Here is an 18,909-nt window from a genome sequence, read left to right as displayed (position 1 = left end):
CAAAAGGACATTTCCAACACCAAATAGTGCTCTCTTCTAGTGTGTAACAGTATAATATGAAGCCACACTCACCTTCTTTGGTAGTGCCATCAGTCTGCATTGGCACTCCAGAGCCGGACTGGTATTCGGGAATGACGGTGACGCGGTAGGTGGTTTGAGGCTGAAGCTCCTGCAGCACAATTGTTGTCTCAGGACCGACAGTGGTCGTCTCTAGCTTCCACCGTTCATCCCCAACAGGTTCATACTTCAACTGGTAACGATTGACGGCTCCTGGAGCTGGCTGCCATGATACTCTGAAGCTGTCTGTGGTTTCTTCGGTTACTCTCAGGTTCTGCACAGAGCCTTGGTCTGCAACAAATGTGAATGAGTTGGAGTGCGGCTGTTTCATTTACTTTCGTAAAAAAATAAAGGTAAATGAGTGAATATGAATACCTTCTGAAGTGGTCTGATAGCCCGTCACAGGCAAGCTGTCCCCTTTCTCATACTGAGCATAAACGCTGACTTCATAGCGGGTGACTGGATTGAGGTGCGGGACGAGGGTGGTAACTGTGTGCCCGGGCACAGACATGGACACATAATAGCCATCGACGTCATCTGCTGGCTTGAACTGAACCAAATAGGACTCGACGTTGGTGGCATCGATCTCCCAGGAGGCCAGGAAGCTTTTGGGGCCAACCTCTGAGAAGGACAGGTTCCTGGGTGGGACCAGTTCTAGAGAGAGTGGAAGGTAACAAAGTTAGTGTGTTTTTGCATTCTTAAAATCTGTCACATTCATATTGACTTAAATTATGCGCATACAGGCGGAATTTGCATGCTACCATTGGCTTCTATATATATATAGCAACACAGCAACATCATGTTTTAACTTTTCCTTTAGTTGAGTTTAGTTGGCAAGACAACTGATCCTAATTTATGGAGATGCTTTGATGTTTAAACATCAGCGTCAGTGATGTTAGAGATACATATGATTGAGCAGAAAGCAACAGGATGAAACCTACATCAGCTCAGGGAAAATATTCAACATCTCAATCCCACTTAAATAAAATGAAACCAACACAAGCCAGATTTTGACCTTAAAAAAGCATTACATTTATCACATGTAAATTCACAGCTGTGATTTAAGTGTTTTGCCGTGTTGATTTTAACTCGGCTAATATTTGCAGGTCCTGTTGGTCCAACATGATCGTTTGAGGTTAACCCTGGATAATTTATTCACTAAAGTTTGCAACCGTTTTTTTTTTAACCATCATACACTGAACAAATTACTTTCAAGAACTTTCTGACAGTCTCAGACTAGAGTAGTTCTGCAAGTCACATTCCAAAGAAATCTTTTAAGTCATACACTGTACTCCAAGGGCGTTATCCAAACAACATTAAAGGTAGACGGCAGAAAAATACAGATCACCAAGGATGATGCTGACTGAGCTAAGCCTTTGTCTTTGTCAAAAGTTGGTTTGCACACTAGAAAAAGCAACTAAGAAAAAAAAATAGAACAGTGAAGGAATCCAGAGGGAAGAAGGGCGGACCTATGTGTCATTTAATAAAGATATATAATGTACAACCCATCTAACCGCTCCATCAGTCAAATAAACATCAGGAGGGCGGCTGCTGTGAAACTCCCCACTGAGGGACCTCTTTGAGCCAATATGTTGCATGGAAGCTGTGTCTGTGCTGCTCATTCAAGCTCCTGAACACTTCTCTTTGTCGACATAAAGTCATTATTATATAAGATTTATATAATTGTCAATCAAAACTGGTGTGAGTCACATTCTACGCTGGCAGACCGGGAAGCTGCTTTTGGCAACGTATCACAGTGATTAATATTTGGCTTTAAGTGGGTGAAGCAGCATTTGCAAGAAACTCTTCTTGCTTGTTTAAACTTGACTACCACATGTTGAGGGATGGCTAATGATTTGAGAACAAAGAACGCATTTCAAAGTCAAGTTTTGTTTACTGATACATGACTGACAACACACTTGATAGCCTGAACTGTTCTGAGGTGGTAATAACTGAGTCATCTGGCGCTTCAGCTAGGTTTAAACAAATGCTAAGAAATCTCTGCAACCACTACTTGACCCAGTTCTAACATTTCCACATGCAGGAACTCTCTCTGCCCTTGAAAGATCAAAAGGTGGACATGTGTTAAACACATTGAGGCAAAAAGGGAGGGTTTGGTTGAAATAGACACGCTTGGAAAAGTGACATGAAAGTAATTGTGTGCATATGGACGACTGTTGGTACTACTCTGTATCCTGCCCCACAATGGGTGGTAGAGATACATCTGACTGCTGCAGCAATTAAAATGTTGGTTTGATTGGAATACTTGACTGTTAGTTCTCAACATCATAAAAAATGGTTTCAACTTTGTTTTTCTGTGATTTACACATTGGACTTGAGCTCTTCTCATTTCAAGCCAATTCAAGTTCTCAGCAAACCTTTAGCATTTTTAAATACATTAGTGATCATTTGACCAATAACCTTAAAAGAATATACAGAAAGGTTGGTGCTCCATGGTTGGTACCTTTTGGTTCATGCTAAACTAGCTTGTTCCATAGAGCAAACAAACATAGCATTCTACATAGTAATGTGCAACTTAGCAACTATTGAACAATGGATAAATACATGAAACAGCTCCAAGTCTTCTTACAATTAATAACATGACTGCAGACTCGCAACTGCCTCAAACACAGTGCAATAGCAAAGATCCCACAATCACAGGCAATGAAGGAAACCCATCGATCACAAAGCATCCATGTATCATTGGAACAAAACTTGAAAACCAAATCCTCAAACTGAGCCGAGTATGCAGAGTGATCACTGTTACTGAATGAATTTTGGAGAGATCCCATTAGTATCAGCATAGTCAGGATATACAGTTTGTTAAGTCCTGGTTAAAGGCTTACTGATATCCAAACAATCATGATACAATAAATCTGTTGGAGACAGGTGGTTGCTGAGGTATTACCATAGTAATTAAAGCAAGTTTTTCATAATCCTCACCTCCACAAGCAAAAATAAGCTCAAACTTCAGCACAAACAAGTGAAGAACAGCCAACATTCCACTTGTGCATGGAAACATACATAATATTTAGATTTTTCATTATTTTCTTATCCAAAACAATCACTAAATACAATTCTAATTATGACAAGTGACTGCTACAGTCTAATTGTAATGAAAATAAAGGTAGTTCTTCTTTTTAACATTTTATCATTTGGTTTCTTTTCTGACTCAACGCATATGACCAGAATCAGCCCAGAATGTCATACAAACCAGAACAGCACTGATCAAATCTAAATGTCCCCAACCCTAAAACTACAGCAGATTGATCAAATGAAGTTGAACAAAGCACACTATCATCAGCATAGAGGAATATTGAAGCAATATTACTTACGTCTCTGCTGGATGTTGCGAAGTTCCTGCTCGATCCTCAGGCAGATGGACTGTGTGAGTTCTTTAGAAATTCTCTGGAAGGCATCAAAATCCTCTACAGTGTACACATGGGTGTCTGCAGGCTTATTGGCGATGGCCTCCAGCTCAGATCGTACAGCGTCCTTTACACCCACAGCGAAGATCTCCACATCAGCATTCCTCAGCTTGGTGGCTGGCTCGTGGAAGGCATCGGATGACTTCCCGTCAGTGATGAGGATGGTGACACGGGGAAGGTTGGAGCGTGCCCCTCTGGTGGTCTGAAAGATCTTCTCTCTCACATAAGTCATGGCCCTGCCGGTGTTGGTGGAGCCACCGCGGTACGGGAAAGTCCTGACAGCCTTGACCACGGCGTTCAGGTCATGGTGAGTGTTCAGGTAGAACTCTGTGTGGGGGTCCCTGCTGTACTGGACCAAGCTGATCTGAACCTTATTTGGCCCGATGTCAAAGGTGTTCACCAGCACCTCCAGGAAAGCTCTTACTTTAGCAAAGTTCACCAGACCGATGCTGTAGGAACCGTCAACCAGGAGGACGACATCAGCCTGAACATCCACACCAAGAGAACATTCTAGATTGGAAAAAGAAATAGCAAGTGACATTTATATTGTGAGAATTTTCCTCCTTAGTGAGTGACTTTACAAGTTGTGATTAAGACTTGATGCGATCTGCATTTATAAGGTGGAAAATGGTAATTATGTTAATGCTTATATGACACAAACATAGCATCACGTTTGAGGTGCTCATGATAAGGATGTTGGATCTTCTAAAGTGTGGAATTAGAGTTGGAAAGCAATTAGCAATTAAAGCAATTAACCTGTCTTAGCAGACAGACTAGAAGAAGGGAAAATAGCTAAAAATATGCCTACAATCATCCCTAAACCTTAGAAATCGTCACGCTTTGTTTAATCTGTAAACAAAGATGTAAAAGCAACAATTTGTGGCTTTAGAGGGAGCTGTGTAAGCTACACTAAACACCTCCTGGCACTACCTCCATACCGAATGCACAGACAGAGAGGTAAGAGAGGTATTGATCTTATCATCTCACTCTTGGCAAGAATGAGAATGAGCATATCTTCCAAAACCTCAGTGGTACGGGAGGAACCTCCATCGTATCAGAAATGTACTAAAAAGCCAAAATTGACTTGTGCTTGTATTGTACCAATATTATTGTTAGTATTGCATTAGTATATTGATATATGAGTACTGTATCATTGTGTTGTACCCACCCAGTGACAATTTAAGTGGCTGCGTCTTCTGCATGATTGTGACGGGCTCGCTGGGTGTCAGGCCCTTCAGGGCGTACAGGCTGATCTGATATTCCGTGTCTGGAGAAAGGTCCCTGACCACCACCGAGGTCTGGCCCGGGCCCACGTAGAGCTCCTGCCGCTTGCTGCCGGCCATCATGGGGATCATCCGCACCTTGTATCCTGAAACCTCTCCAATAGAGGCATCCCAGGTCACCCGTATGGACTTTGAGGCCACTTCCAGGACTTGGAGGTTAGAGGCTGGCTCAACGACTGCAAAAATCAGAATCAGAATTATAGAATTATCTGAATCTCACTGTGCAATAAATGTGCACAAATGGGGCAAAGCAGGAGTACTGAAAATGAATAGGTTAGAGTATATATCACAATTTATGTAATGTTCACATATTTTGGAAATAATTAATTATTTTCTCATTGAGAATTAGATAACAAGATTGATACCGCTTTCATTACTTTCAGTTAAATACGAAATTGGTGGTAGCAGATGGTTAGCTTAGCTGTAAAAGGGGAGAAAGAGCTAGCCTGGCTGTGTATAAAGATTTATGGATTAAACTAACCACGAAGAACATGTTAATACGAGAGCTTCACCAGTGCTGGTAGGTGGGTTATCTTTGGATAGAGCCGGGCTAGCTGCTTCCCTGTCTTTCCAGTCCTTATGCTAAGCTAGCCAGCTGCTGGCTTCATACATGCTGTAGCTTCATATTTGGTGTACAGACATGAAAGTGGTTTTGATCTTCTCATCGAACACCCAGCAAGATAGTGTATTTCCTGAAATGTTGAACTGTCACTAAAAGATATCGATGCAACATTCATACCAGGTATAAACATACTTTTTTTACCGCATCTCACCTTCATCTCCACTGGCGAGTGAGTTGAGTTGATCCTCGACACCAGTGCACACCTGAGTAATGAGCTCTCTCTGAACATCCTTGATTGCGTTGAAGCTGGCGACATTATAAATGTGACTTCTGTACGGAGTAGAGGCCATGAGCTTCATCTCCTCTTCATCGGCCTGTTGGACACCTAAAACAGACAAAGGAAAAAAAGGAAAAAAATTGTGGTGAATGCACAGTGTGAGATAATTTATGAAAAATGTATCGCTGCCTCCCAATTCAGAGACACTGACTCGTTCTGAGCAACACCAGTGAGTTCATAGCAGTGCTATGCGCTGTAAAGGGTGAATTTGCTCCAGATCTATAAGTACTGGATGAAATTAGCCATCTCTAAAGACGTGGAGTCAAACATTTGTTTTCCACGTTCGCATATTAGAAGTCCTCCAGATGGATTCACGACCAAACGACAACAAAAAAACGCCAAGCCTCAACTTTTTTTACTTGCCTCTGGCTGGAAAGTCTGACAGCGTGGGCAGTAAATATGAAACTGGTTGGACTCTGTTTTAAGACTGCTGAATTTTACAATCGTATATTCTTTTGTAACACTTTGACACTATTAGTAAAGCCTTTAGTGTTCACAGAATAAAGTTTATTCAAAGTTCCACTCAAATACCAATGTGAACTTTCTGATCGACAGAAAGTAAAAAAGTACTTTTACTCCAATGCTGTACTTCAGTGCAGTTCTGTACTATTATTGGAGACTTTACTCACTACACTTCAGAGGGAAATACTCTTCTTTTTTACTCCACTACATTTTTTTGATGGCAAGTGTTACTGATTACTTTTCAGATCCAGACTTTTACATGAACTTCGAACATAAGATAAGTTAAAACATTGTCTTTTCTCTCTTCTTTTCTTGTTTCTTTGTTTCTTTTCCCCTTGATTCGTCCACAATTTCTTCCCCTTTTTCCTTCCTTCCTTGGTTCTTTGATTCTGTCCTGCTTTCCTGCCTTTCATTCATTAGATATCTGACAGTGTGAAAACTTCTATAGGTGATGATTGCGAAACTAAACTCCACTTGTCTGTACTTTACTGTGGATGAGCCTGACTGCAGTATTTTGACTTGTAACTGCCAATTTCTACACAGTGGTTTAAGTACTTTTACGATCAATGCTCTATTAATTAAATCAGTTTTAAAACATCTTACACACTCATACATTCAACCTATTTTCTAATATATCATTGAATGCCTGGTTTGTGCACTACATAACAACCATGTAAGTGAGTCCTGGACTTTGTTGTTTATGCCTGATAAAGTCTGATATGTTGCATATTTACAGATACGTATATATTAGAAGACTACAAAATAAAACACAAAAACCTTTAGCATGTTCTGTGACATTAAATTTTTTTTATGTTTAACTGTTTTCTAACAAATCACATATGACTGTTTTCCTGCATAAATTTGACAACTCAAATGTTGGTGACTGAACTTCAGCTGAAAGGAAGCCAAACTCAAAATCCCAGAACTCATCTTGTTATTAAAACTTATTTGAGCATATTTCACATTTTAGTGAGCAATTTTCAATCAATGAGCAGTTTTCAGAGACACGGAAGATGAGCTGTTATTATTATTGAACCACCAGCCCTCTTTAACGCCATAGCAACAGCCCACTTCTGTGCCTCCATCCTAAGATTGTGGAAAGTCTGACAGTGAAGCCTGAGAATAAACATACATAAAACTTGCTATCACTCGCTTGTAATGTTAATGATGTAGGAATTTCACCTTCTGTTTTCACGTCATCACAAGCTGCCTTTGTTACGAACGACAGTTAAAAGCATTAAATACGAATGGAAAATGTAAGATGTGGAATGTAATAAACTTGTTCTGGCTACGTACCGAGGACAAAGATCTCCACCCCCCTGCTCCTGAGCTGCCTGGCGTAACTCTCCACTGGATCCTCAGATTTGCCATCTGTGATGATCACCAGCACTCTGGGAAAACCCTTCCTGACGCCAGCTGCCTCGCTGAAAGTGTTTTTCAGGAGGTGGTCGAGAGCATTGCCTGGAGCAAAGAGACAGGGATGAAGGTTTTAAATGATGCACGGCCAGAAAGTGTCAGACTTAATGTCTTGATAACAGTCACTAAACATAACTATCACAACCTGACCTAACTGTTGGTGGTCTTCTTCATTTTAAAAGAGAAAGGCTTCATGATGCAAAACACAGAATAATGAGAAAAACCCTGTGATTCGTTCTCCTAATTGACAAGCGAGCCTGATGAATCATGCTGTTTGCTGTTAATTCAAAGAAAAAGCATTTGAAGTATGTGTACATTATTACTTCTGTAGTGATCTAAAAATGCCAGTTATGCCCTTTAATGGTTCCAAAAAGTGAAAAAGCAGTGAAAAACCACACAAGGATTTTAAGTGGTCCTGAGGTTTTTTGGAGTGATTAATGAGAGAAACAAAAAAAAGGTACTTTCATTTCATTTGTCATATGAAACATATGAAACAATTTCCACATTAAAAGTCTTGATTTATTCCTTGTTGCACACACAGGAAGTAGAACGTACCAAAACTTGAATATAAGTATGTATGTATTTTGTTTTTCCAAAATAACTCATAGGAAACAAAAAATGTTCATAATAATTATACAAAACCTGCAGAAACATTAAAGGACATTAGCACTGTACCTGTCATGGTGTCTCCTCCTTTGTACGCCAGCGAGCCGATGGCCCGGAGCAGCGCCGGTCGGGTCAGGTGTGTGTTCAGGTTGAACTCTGTTCGTGCGTCGCTGCTGTACTGGACCACGGCCACCCGGGTTTTGTCCTCTCCGATCTGAAAGGCGCCGGCCGTCGCTGAGATGAAGTTGCGGATGTATTTGAAGTTCGGCTTGCCCACGTTCCAGGAGCCGTCCACCAGGAACACCACGTCGGCGATGGCGCTGACGGAGCATTCTGGGGAGAAAAAAAAGTGAGGAGGGAGAGGGAGCAGAGCAAGAAATAGAGAGAGAGAGGAAGAAGAAAAGGTAAATGAACATTATACATGGGGGCGCTTCAGGGATTTCAAAAAATACCCTACTCTACAATATAAAAGAAGAGACAAAGATGAAATTTTAACAGAAATGTGTGATTCTCAGTGTTCTCGGTGTGTTTGAAGCTCATCATTCATTATTTTCTGGTCGTTTAAGATTTCTGAAACAGCTGTTCGGTCACACTGGATGTTGAACCAGACTGCGCTGTTTTAGGTGGAGGCTCAGGATGCCGCTTCGCTCCTCTTTCTGGGAGTTTCCTTCTTGACTTTCCTCTCATGAAAAGAAGGAAAAATCAGCACAAGCTCGTCATCATCTGAAGAAGTGGGCCAGGGCAGCAGCAGCAGCGCTCTTGTAAATCAGCATCTGTAATGGTTTCCACTTCTCTCAGCACTTCGGGGCTGGGCTCCTCTCAGCTTGCTCCCAAAGCTCCAACGGCAGCCTCCCGCCCCACCTACGACCCCCGCACTGAGCATGTGCAGCTTCCTTCACATTGGCATAATTGGCCGGCAGGAGACCAAACCGATGACCAAATACTTCAGAGATTTACGGGGGCTTAATTTTGATTATTGCGATACAATGGGGTGTTGTGTGGTAAGAGCCTCCCATCGCTGCTGAGCTCACGCTGATGGACGCCGCCCAGCAGCGAGGAGGAGAGTTCAAGAACAAAAAGTGGAAAAGTGGAGGAGGCACAGAACATTTATCACTCATTAGCTTAGCAATGAGTGAAACCTCTCCTCAAATTAAGGTTGAAAATAAATGAACAAATGGACTTACTGACTGAATCTGTGTGTGTGTCTGGTTTCCTTGAAGGTCCTCTTGTTCTGCCGCTTGACTCAACTGAAAGACAACAATGCAGTCATGTAATTAGAAGAGGCCGTTCAGATGATCTTTACTGTTGATTAAAGTGTACTCAAAAAACCCAAATCTTTGTTTTAACGTCAATGTTATGATCCATGTCCTGTCCAGTAACTGTCACTGGTTTTCTTCAGCAAATGGCAGACCACTGGAACCGGATCCAAACTCGCCTTTTGTTTCCATACGTGAGATTCATCTGAGGGTTTCTTGGGAAACATTTCTTTCTCAAATATACAACGAACAAAAGGAGGTCCCAAATGGCGAAACTAATGAGTTGATGTCAGTGTTTCCGACAGATTTCCCAGGAATCTCCGCAGCTCAGATCATCAGTGTTTGCGGCGATGCCAAGCAGGCGTCCCCACCAAACTGCTGCCATGACATTCATGAAGACCTCCCTCACTGCTGGAAATCTGGGTCACTACTCAGTTACTGATATACGTGTAACGTGGAAGAAGACTTTTAACCTCCTGAATCTGCTCTTCTCATCATATCCAGGTCATGATTTATAAACGGTTCAACAAAAGCATGATTTTTCTTCATATGAAGGATTTTTAGAGGCCCCAAATCTACTCAAGAAAGCAAAAACTGGAAGAAATATTCATCTTGAGACTCTTGAAGCACCCCATCCCTCCTATATTTTATCAGGATTTTTATTTCCAAAACATGCTGTGAAATCATGTTGTTAATGTCTCGTTCCTCTTGTCTTTTTTCAGTTGTCTTGTTTGATATTTTATGATGAAAGTCATGAAGACAAATACTGCTCTCTAACTAACTGACTATCTGCATCCCAAAATTAACCAGCTGCTTTAACGCAAGCATGAATCCAAATATTGAGGCGCACAGTTCATTCTTGTTAGCAGAGAATTTAGTTTAGTAGATGTTGTGGAGCTTTTGCATGATCTTCATCAGCAGATGGACAGTTATCATGGAAATGAAGACATTCAAATTGTATGGTTGCACTGTAAGAACTTCTTGTCTGTGCTAGCTTAAAGTCCAAATAGTCTCTTTTTGGCAGACATATAAAAACTGAGCTCATTAAACTGGTTAAATACAAATTAATGGCTTTTTTGTCTCCACACAGTTGCAAGAGGAAATGCATCAGAGCTGGGCTTTGTTCTGATTGGCTCCCTGTGCTGCAGGATGACTGAAATCTGTCTAAATAAGCTTTCAGTCAGACTGCTGCACAGTGCTGAGACTGTTTTCTCAATTAATCTGCTTTTATTTTAAGCACTGAAGAATTTCATTCATACCCAGAGCTGTACTGTGCTGTAAAGCTGAGATGATGACAACTAGAGGGCGGACAGTATAACAGAAACACACTCTGGTCCATCATACATTGTAAGGTGTTCCTGTTATTTTGTCCACTCAGTAAACAGGGTCTTTAGCTATTCTGCCAGTCAGTTTGGGTTTTAGACTGAAGCAGATCGTCATCATGGTGACCCCCTGCCAAACTAGACCAGCTGCAGACAAACTTTTATTAGCATCTGGTTGGATGTCTGGTGCTAATTTACACACACACACACACAGTCGGGGACACGGTGACTCACGTGTGATCTGGCCGGAGATGGGCAGACTCTCCTCTGATCCAGCGTAGGCAGATATCGTTACGACATAATCCACATCTGGACTCAGGTCTGAGATGGAGGTCTTAGTCGCAGATGCAGGCAGAGTAAATTCTTTTGTTGGTTCTTCTACAAGAATGCACAAAGTCAGAGGGAAGCCATTAGGAAACTTTGTCCAAGAGTCAAAACAGGGCTTCAGAAAGACCTGATTCCGACTGTTGACCTGAGGACTGGAAGAGCCGTGTGAACACACACATGTGATTCAACTTGATTCAAACTTTCTGCATTACTGTGAATCAAACACACTATTTCAATTATTAAATGCGATTACATCCAGTTCTCCCATTAAGTCAAGTGTAACTATTCATTAAAAATGCATTCACTTCAAACAGTCAGCAGGGTTTTAAAGTAACTTAATCTAACTGAAAGAATTCCTCCTGCAGTCAAACACTGAAGTAATAGTTCAGCATTTTGGGAAATGGACTTTGCTCTCATGACTAAGCCTTTCCAGGTCGTGATAAGTCATCGATCATGATGCCATCACCTGTTACCAATCAGCCTGTTTACCTGTGGAATGTTCCAAACAGGTGTTTTGGAGCATTATACAACTTTCCCAGTGTTTTGTTGCTCCTGTCCCAACTTGTTTAAGACGTGTTGCTGGCATCAAATTCATAATAAGCAGATATTTACAAGAATTAATGGAATTGAGGAGATAAAATATTAAATATATTCTTTGCTGTGTTTTTATATGTCCAAACTGCTTCTCAACTTTTTTGGAACCTGGTTGTATTAAACAGCATTCTGATGTCATGTTTTAACCTTTTCTCTTCAATCTAAATGGGTCAAACTGGCAATCTGCCAGTTAGCCAGTTCAGTTAGCTAACAGTACTTCACATTTACACCTGGCAATTATTGACTGTAGCTAAATATGGAAGCTAACATTAGCTCTGTCACTAAGCTAGCTCAGTTAACCATTCGTTACAGTTACAACTAGCAGTTAATAAGTATAAATATTCAAACTAACATTAGTTCTGTCAGTTAGCTAATGGTACAATCAGACCTGGCAGTTACTGACAGTGACTATGCAAGCCAACATTAGCTCTTTCAGCTAGCTACAGTAGTTTAGTTAGCTAGCAGTATGTAACAGTTACTGGCAGTTAATATGCAAGCTAATGTTAGTTTTGCATTTAGCTGGCTAATGTAGCCAACAGTACATAACAGTAACACCTAAGTTAGTAGACACTGAATGTAAAAATACAAGCTAACGTTAGTTTTGCATTTAGCTGGTCCAGTTAGGCAACAATATGTAACAGTTATATCTAAGCTAGCAGTTAATGAATGCACATACATGCAAGCTAACGTTAGTTTTACATTTAGCTGGTTCTGTTAGCCAGCAATACATAACAGATGCATCAAAATTAGCAAATACTGAATGTGAATATGCAAGTTAATGTTAGTTTTACATTTAGCTGGTTCTGTTAGCCAGCAATATGTAGCAATTGCATCAAAGTTAGTAGATACTGAATGTAAATATGCAAGCTAATGCTAGTTTTACATTTAGCTGGTTCTGTTAGCCAGCAATATGTAGCAATTACATCAAAGTTAGCAGATACTGAATGTAAATATGCAAGCTAATGCTAGTTTTGCATTTAGCTGGTTCTGTTAGCCAGCAACATGTAGCAATTACATCAAAGTTGGCAGATACTGAATGTAAATATGCAAGCTAATGCTAGTTTTACATTTAGCTGGTTCTGTTAGCCAGCAACATGTAAGTTACATCAAAGTTAGCGGTTACTGAATGTTAATATGCAAGCTAACGTTAGTCATCAGTTTGCTGGTTCAGTTAGCTAAATTAGTACATAAAAAAGCAGTTACACCTAATAGCTTCTGTGTGTTAATATTTAGTTGGAAACAGTCTCCACATAAGAACTAGTCTGTGTGGTACTAGTGATTTGTAAATCTCCACTTACTTAAACATAATTCTCCATTTACTTTTAACTAGTTATAACAAGGCAAAGTTTGAACTTACACTGAAGCTGGCACAGTATCGCTCCCAGCTTCTTTGCATGGGGGCATCGGCATGTTGAAACAGGACAAGGCCTTTCACAAGCCGGTGCCACAAAGTTTGAAGCATCTAATTTTACAGTGTAGCATTAATATTTGTATTTATTTGAATACACCCCAGACCAAAAGCACACAATGGCCATCCAGTTTAGGTGCAGAAAGGCCATCATTGGAAACATGACGGTGGATTTTCCTCCTTTGATAAAACTCAGTGGTTATTTAGGGTTAGTAGAGGTATCTGAAATGACTCTTAGCTGCTTTTTCAAATTCATCTCAAGTGTAAACTGTGTGATGTGACATCTACACTCCTGAGCTTAACTAATGCTGACTTTTTTTCCATGGCACTGATAATGTTTTCCTTTTTTTCTCCTCTTTTATCATTAGAGTTCCTGGAGCCAAACGTGTCTGCAGAAATCTCCGGATAATTGCGGGGAGTGTTGAGTCTTGTCGGGCAGATTGATGTCTGAGAGAGTTTATGACACTTGTAATGTTTGGAGCTCGGCAGGACATAACTCGCAGGTTTAATGAGCACCCACCTGTGTCTGAGGTCACTTGTATTCTGTAGCCCTGTATCCTTGACTGTGGTCTGCTCCAGATCATTTGCACTGTGTTCTCATTTAAAATCTTAAACCTCAAATCTGATGGAGGGTCGACTGCGAAGAGAAGAGGTAAACACAGTTAATCCTGCAGCTTCGGAGGCAAACGTATTGCTATGTGAAATTTGAAAGCATTTTCCCAACAGTCAACACTTTCAGGATGAAGTTTGGCAAGTTCACTGTTGGAGCGAACAACACAAGACGAACCAAACTACACACGTGAGGGAAGCCATTTTGGAGAAAAAAAATGACCTCCGTTTGAGCACGAGTGGCGAGCAGCCACAGTCAATGACTCAAGCAAAAACACATGGAGACGACAAACACAACGAAAAAACACAACATTATTGTCCTACAGTCTAGAACATTCAAGAAGGAAACACAAACAGGGCGGGAAGATGAAATTTGGGCTGTGAACGGGTGTACGGAAGCAAAAAAAGGCAAATATGAATAAAGTAGCTCCATACCTAGTGGTAAAAAATACCCAATACTACATACCACTGAATTTATTAAGCTCTGAAATATTTTAGGCTGATAATTAGGTGACCCCTTGACTGGTTGGAACAAAAACCTGCAGCCACACGGCCCTCGAGGGAACAGTTCGGACATGTCTGTTTTAAAGTACGGGACGACTGAATTTTCTGTTGAAAGTTTTTGGCAGCGCAAAACTTTCAAAGGGGGTTATTCAAAACACATAAATTCAGATAGATGGTTTCTTAAAAGTAAACAATTTCAAACACATGTTGTTTAAATTTGTATTATTAAGTATTCAGTCATGGTTAGATTTTAATAGGTTTCTAGTTGCTCATAAAATTTAGATGGTTGTGGCCTTTCTTTGCTTCCATATACGTCACTTCAACAGATAACCAACAGATTATCTGTTTTTTGGTCTGCATCCAAAAGCGTCTTCTGCTGGTGATGTAGCGCAAGAAGGTTTTTTTAATTCTGGAAATCACCAGCAACTTTGAATAAAAATTAAAAGTCCCCCCCCCCAACATGGACCAGCTGACATCCAGCAGACTGTCCATGACCTCAATCCAACTCATGATGCTGAATTGACAAACAACAAAAAAACACAAATCTGATGAAACTCTCCGGTTTTGATTATACAATGGGTAAAGATCTGATAGATCGCTTTCGTCATCTCCATTGCAAACCTCATAAAAGAATACACGATGTCAGTGAAGACACGTGTACATCTTTTCTCTGCTCGTTCGTTTCCCGAAAATCTGCACCAGGGGTTCTTAAACTACTTCAGCTCCAGACCCAAACTTTAAAAAAATTTAATCACAGAATCCTTTGTTTTTTGTTAAAAAAAAAAAAAAAAAAAACCTTACGTGAAAACTCCAAAAATCCTTTTCGGATGTGGACTGTAATTTAAGAACCGCTGGTCTTTGTGACATTAACCAACAAACAGGATTAAAGTGCACAGACATTGAAGTTTAACTGGTGATCACTGACATGGAGGATCATGCACGTGTACATGAAAAGTTGTTTACAACAACTTGGAGCAAGGGACAAAAAGTTTCCATGTACACGAGGGACCACAGGTTGTTGTGTTGTAAATATTTTAAAATGATAGTCTTCAGGTTGGGGTGCAGAGTGAGATCATAAACTCATACAAATACAATGTCGCCTACCATGAAGTCTAGCTTGCTATAATGCGCCCTTCTTTAATGCGGCTTTACAGGTTAGGACTCGCTTGAATTTGAGGTTTTAATCTCGATAAGATCTTAAAATAATTCTAAAATAACTCAAAGGTCTGCAATCGAACAAGTTAAAGTAGCTTAATGACAAGGTTAGCTCATCTAATCAGCCTGGTTCTGAACATGAAAAAGACAACGCAAATCATGAATGATCATTAAAGCAGGTCAGTGGGGGGCGCCCTGGGGGCTGAGGGGTTTAAGGCACTGACCTGCAACCACTGGTGCACAATAAAGGAAGGCTGTAAGTAGTCAGCTATGGGAAAACTTTCACTCGCCCGGATGTGATCTGACCTGTTTGTGTAACAAACAGGTGGAAAAGGTGCATCTAGTTAATCTCATGATGGAGGAACGTTAATCTACAATAATCTAAAATCCGGAGTTTGCGCTCATTTCATGAAACTTTGCAGCTGCAGAAACACATTAAAGGAACAAAACATAAACAGGAAATCAACATCTAATCTAGCTAGAGTTAAAAGATTACGTATCTCGACCGCCAACCAGAGTGTCTGTTAGTGTGGGAGTGAAGAATATCATTGTAAAATATTGTCGTAAAGCCAAGACTCAGGGTCGGCTGACCCGGTCGAGGCTTGACCGGGAGGGTGACAGGACGTCAAAAATGGAGGAACCACCAACCTGGTGAGTCAATTCAAGGGCGGCGGGACGCTGCTTCTGTTTCCAAATGGCCAAAAACTACCCCAAAAACTCTTAAACCAGAGGCACACACAAACTTAGACGAACACGGACACTCATATCCAGGTTTTCTTTGAGGCCCTCGGCATCCAGGGCTCTGCTCTGAACTGCTTTCTCACAGTTTAGAGCAGAGGCCTTCCTGTTCCGACTCTTTTTTTTCTCCTCATGGTGTTTGAGCCTTTAACTTCGGCCCCAGCATGTCAAACTACTCCACACGGCACAACCGCATTATGATGCCGTGACTTCTGGAGAGGTGGCGAGGGCCCCCGCTGGCACATTAAAGGGGGTCACAGGAGGTCAGAATCTCTGCTGGAAGGAGACAAAAGAAAGATTCTCCTCCTCCTGCTGATTTGATGAGTTTTTACTGTGCTTTTTTTTATTCTGAGAGAAAATCCAGAGGCACAGAGGAGCAGATTTTCTCTTCTCCTAACCTCTAAAACTTATGGAAAATAATGTGAAACTCATATTTTGTCTTTCCGTTCCATCAGGAGAAAGAAGGAAACTTGGCCACGTGCCGTCTGGGTTTTTTTCTTTTTTGAAACTGGAGAAATGTACAGTAATACATAGATTTTGAGCAAGGGCCCCTCCTGGTGTTCAAAGGACCACACTACATCTGTCTGAGAGGGAAAAATGCCCCAGTTAACCTACAGATGGACATTTATTCCAGATGTACAGCCTCACTTTGGATGCAGTACAGGCTAAAATGCATGTTTTTCCTTTTTTTTAAATCTATCATTGTCTTTCGAGACTAAAACACTTTGTTCCATTGCATTAAAAAAGTACCAGATAGCTGGAAAATTAAAATAATTAAGCTTTTCTAACGATGTAAGATTTTTTCTCAAAGTGGTTGCTTTATAATCAACTGGAGGCCATATTTTATTGTGCTTTCAGCTACCTCACTGCTCTAAGCAAGTTACATCCATGACTAAGACCACTTCAGAAGTGCTACTGTTTTTTTTTTTCTTTTTTAAAAAAGTTCCAATTCATAAATTCAACCCAGATATCTGAAGCTGAGGCTGTTTTTCTCTCCAAGAGGAAATCTTGCAGATTCCTGAAGGAAACTGGAATTATTGGAGTGAAAAGAAAAATCATCAATCAAAGGTTAAAAAGTGAGGCTGAAAAGGCAAATCAGTTCAACAAATCAATTCACAAACACACACATTTGCTTTCTCTGTGAGATTTTTTTTATTCAGGCTAAATATTCAGCTACACGTTGCAGGCAGAAAAAAAGGCAGAGGTGAGAGGAGGTGAAGTCAGATGTGTCTGATCACAGAGAGGAGTAGGAGGAGGAGGAGGAGGAGGAGCGGCATTACCTTGACCCTGGGCCTGAGAGGAGGACAGCAGCAGTGCCAGGAGGGCAGCCGCCGCCAGAGACAGACTGCTCTTCATCTTCAGCTCCTCTGGCTCAGCAGCGCATGAATGAAGCTGCGAGAGGGACGAAGGAGGCGGTTAGACCTTTGAACAGCAGCCCCGCAGCAGCCTCAGGGTTTCACAAGACCTCCATCACCTGCCTAACGCACATCCTTTATTATTTCAGTCCATCTCTGCTTCGTGTATGAATGGCTTAAGTCGGAAAATCCACAACGGAGCAGCTTCAGACAATCAATAAAGCCGGTTTAATATTATGGAAAACGTTTGAACTATTAGAACAAAAGGCGCACAAAGGCCAATCTGTCTCTCGTCTCTGCGCTAGATTCCGCTTCTCTCATCCTATAGCAGCTTAAATTCAGGGGCAGTTACACTACAAAATGTCCAGCGCAGTATCTAACGTGTCTACTGAGGAGATATACCTGCTCTAACGGAGTGAAAATCTTTCCACCGTTCAGAATAACCGAACATCAACTCCTGGCGCCGTGCGCAATTACGCACCACAGTGCCAAGAACTAGTCCACGCGTTTCTCCAAATATCCCAATTATAACTGGAAGATAAGAGATCATGAAAACTGGAAATAACACAACCTTTAAAACTACAAGGCATTATATAATCTACGTGCCACGTTATCACCTGGAACACAAATAATTCACCTGAAACTGGAAAAAAAAAATCATGCAGGACTGACCTACAGAGACGACTGTCGAATTTCTTTGGTTTGGTTCAAGAAATTAAAAACAAAAAAAAGGTTTAAGTCTCTGTTGTAGACCCCAAACCTGAGAAAAGGGAGCGCGAGGTGGTCCGGTGTTGAAGTCAGAGAGCTCCGCGGGTTTTTGGTTCCCAGACGCGTCGGCGAGCCTCTTTCCAAGTGGGAAGACTCTCCACACAATCTGCTACTTAACAGGGGGGCTGCTCCCAGCTCTGCCTGCCCCGCCGCGAGCTCTTACGACATCCAGCCGGGCCAAAAAATGATGTGCAACCTCTCAAAGTTCTGGGAGAGATACACACACACACACACACACACACACACACACACACACAAACACACACTCACACAATCGGAAACTTTTACATAGTTTTCTGCATTCCTTTCCGGTGATGGAGGGCTTCTGTGCGTCTCGGCCGCAAGGAGACAGCAACGCAGACCTGCTTTTCGGGAAGAGGGGGATCAGCGGAGGGAACCCGACAGACGCTTTTACCCCCTCTTTCATTTCGTGAATCAATGGGAAAATATTACACAGTGTAGTAAACTGAACCCCAGGTCAGTTTTTGCCTTTTTAACGCATCATTCCGGTTTTCAGGGACGGAGCAGAAGTTTCTGTCCTCAGCAGGATCTGATGAAGCAGCAACAGCTGCCCAAACTACAATTTATGACGATTAAAAAAAATCCTGTGCAAAACTTTAAGAAAAGCCATACGTCATAGAGACAGAACAGTAAAGGACAGTGCAACACATTCCAACGTTTCCCAAGGCCAAATGTGACATGTGGCTTCCAGTGTTCAGTTA

General features: G+C 41.3%; 1 protein-coding gene across 1 annotated transcript in view; it reads right to left on the bottom strand.

Moving 5' to 3' along the window:
• The window catches only part of col12a1b (collagen, type XII, alpha 1b), a 130,657-nt gene extending 112,420 nt beyond the window's left edge, over positions 1-18,237 (bottom strand). Inside the window, exons 1-12 of the mRNA XM_041958233.1 lie at positions 18,180-18,237; positions 17,345-17,456; positions 13,579-13,695; positions 10,964-11,107; positions 9,336-9,398; positions 8,221-8,484; positions 7,426-7,590; positions 5,542-5,715; positions 4,654-4,944; positions 3,393-3,995; positions 433-711; positions 73-348 (exon numbers count right to left, since the gene is read on the bottom strand). Coding sequence (XP_041814167.1) covers positions 73-348; positions 433-711; positions 3,393-3,995; positions 4,654-4,944; positions 5,542-5,715; positions 7,426-7,590; positions 8,221-8,484; positions 9,336-9,398; positions 10,964-11,107; positions 13,579-13,695; positions 17,345-17,420 — 2,452 coding nt within the window. The 5' untranslated portion in view covers positions 17,421-17,456; positions 18,180-18,237. The remainder of the gene's footprint in view (positions 1-72; positions 349-432; positions 712-3,392; positions 3,996-4,653; positions 4,945-5,541; positions 5,716-7,425; positions 7,591-8,220; positions 8,485-9,335; positions 9,399-10,963; positions 11,108-13,578; positions 13,696-17,344; positions 17,457-18,179) is intronic.
• Positions 18,238-18,909: the final 672 nt, after the last annotated feature.

This window comes from Chelmon rostratus, chromosome 18, assembly GCF_017976325.1.
Source record: "Chelmon rostratus isolate fCheRos1 chromosome 18, fCheRos1.pri, whole genome shotgun sequence".
Classification (NCBI taxonomy): Eukaryota; Metazoa; Chordata; class Actinopteri; order Chaetodontiformes; family Chaetodontidae; genus Chelmon; species Chelmon rostratus.
Note: the sequence above shows the minus strand (reverse complement) of the source record. Positions and strands in the feature narration are given on the sequence as shown.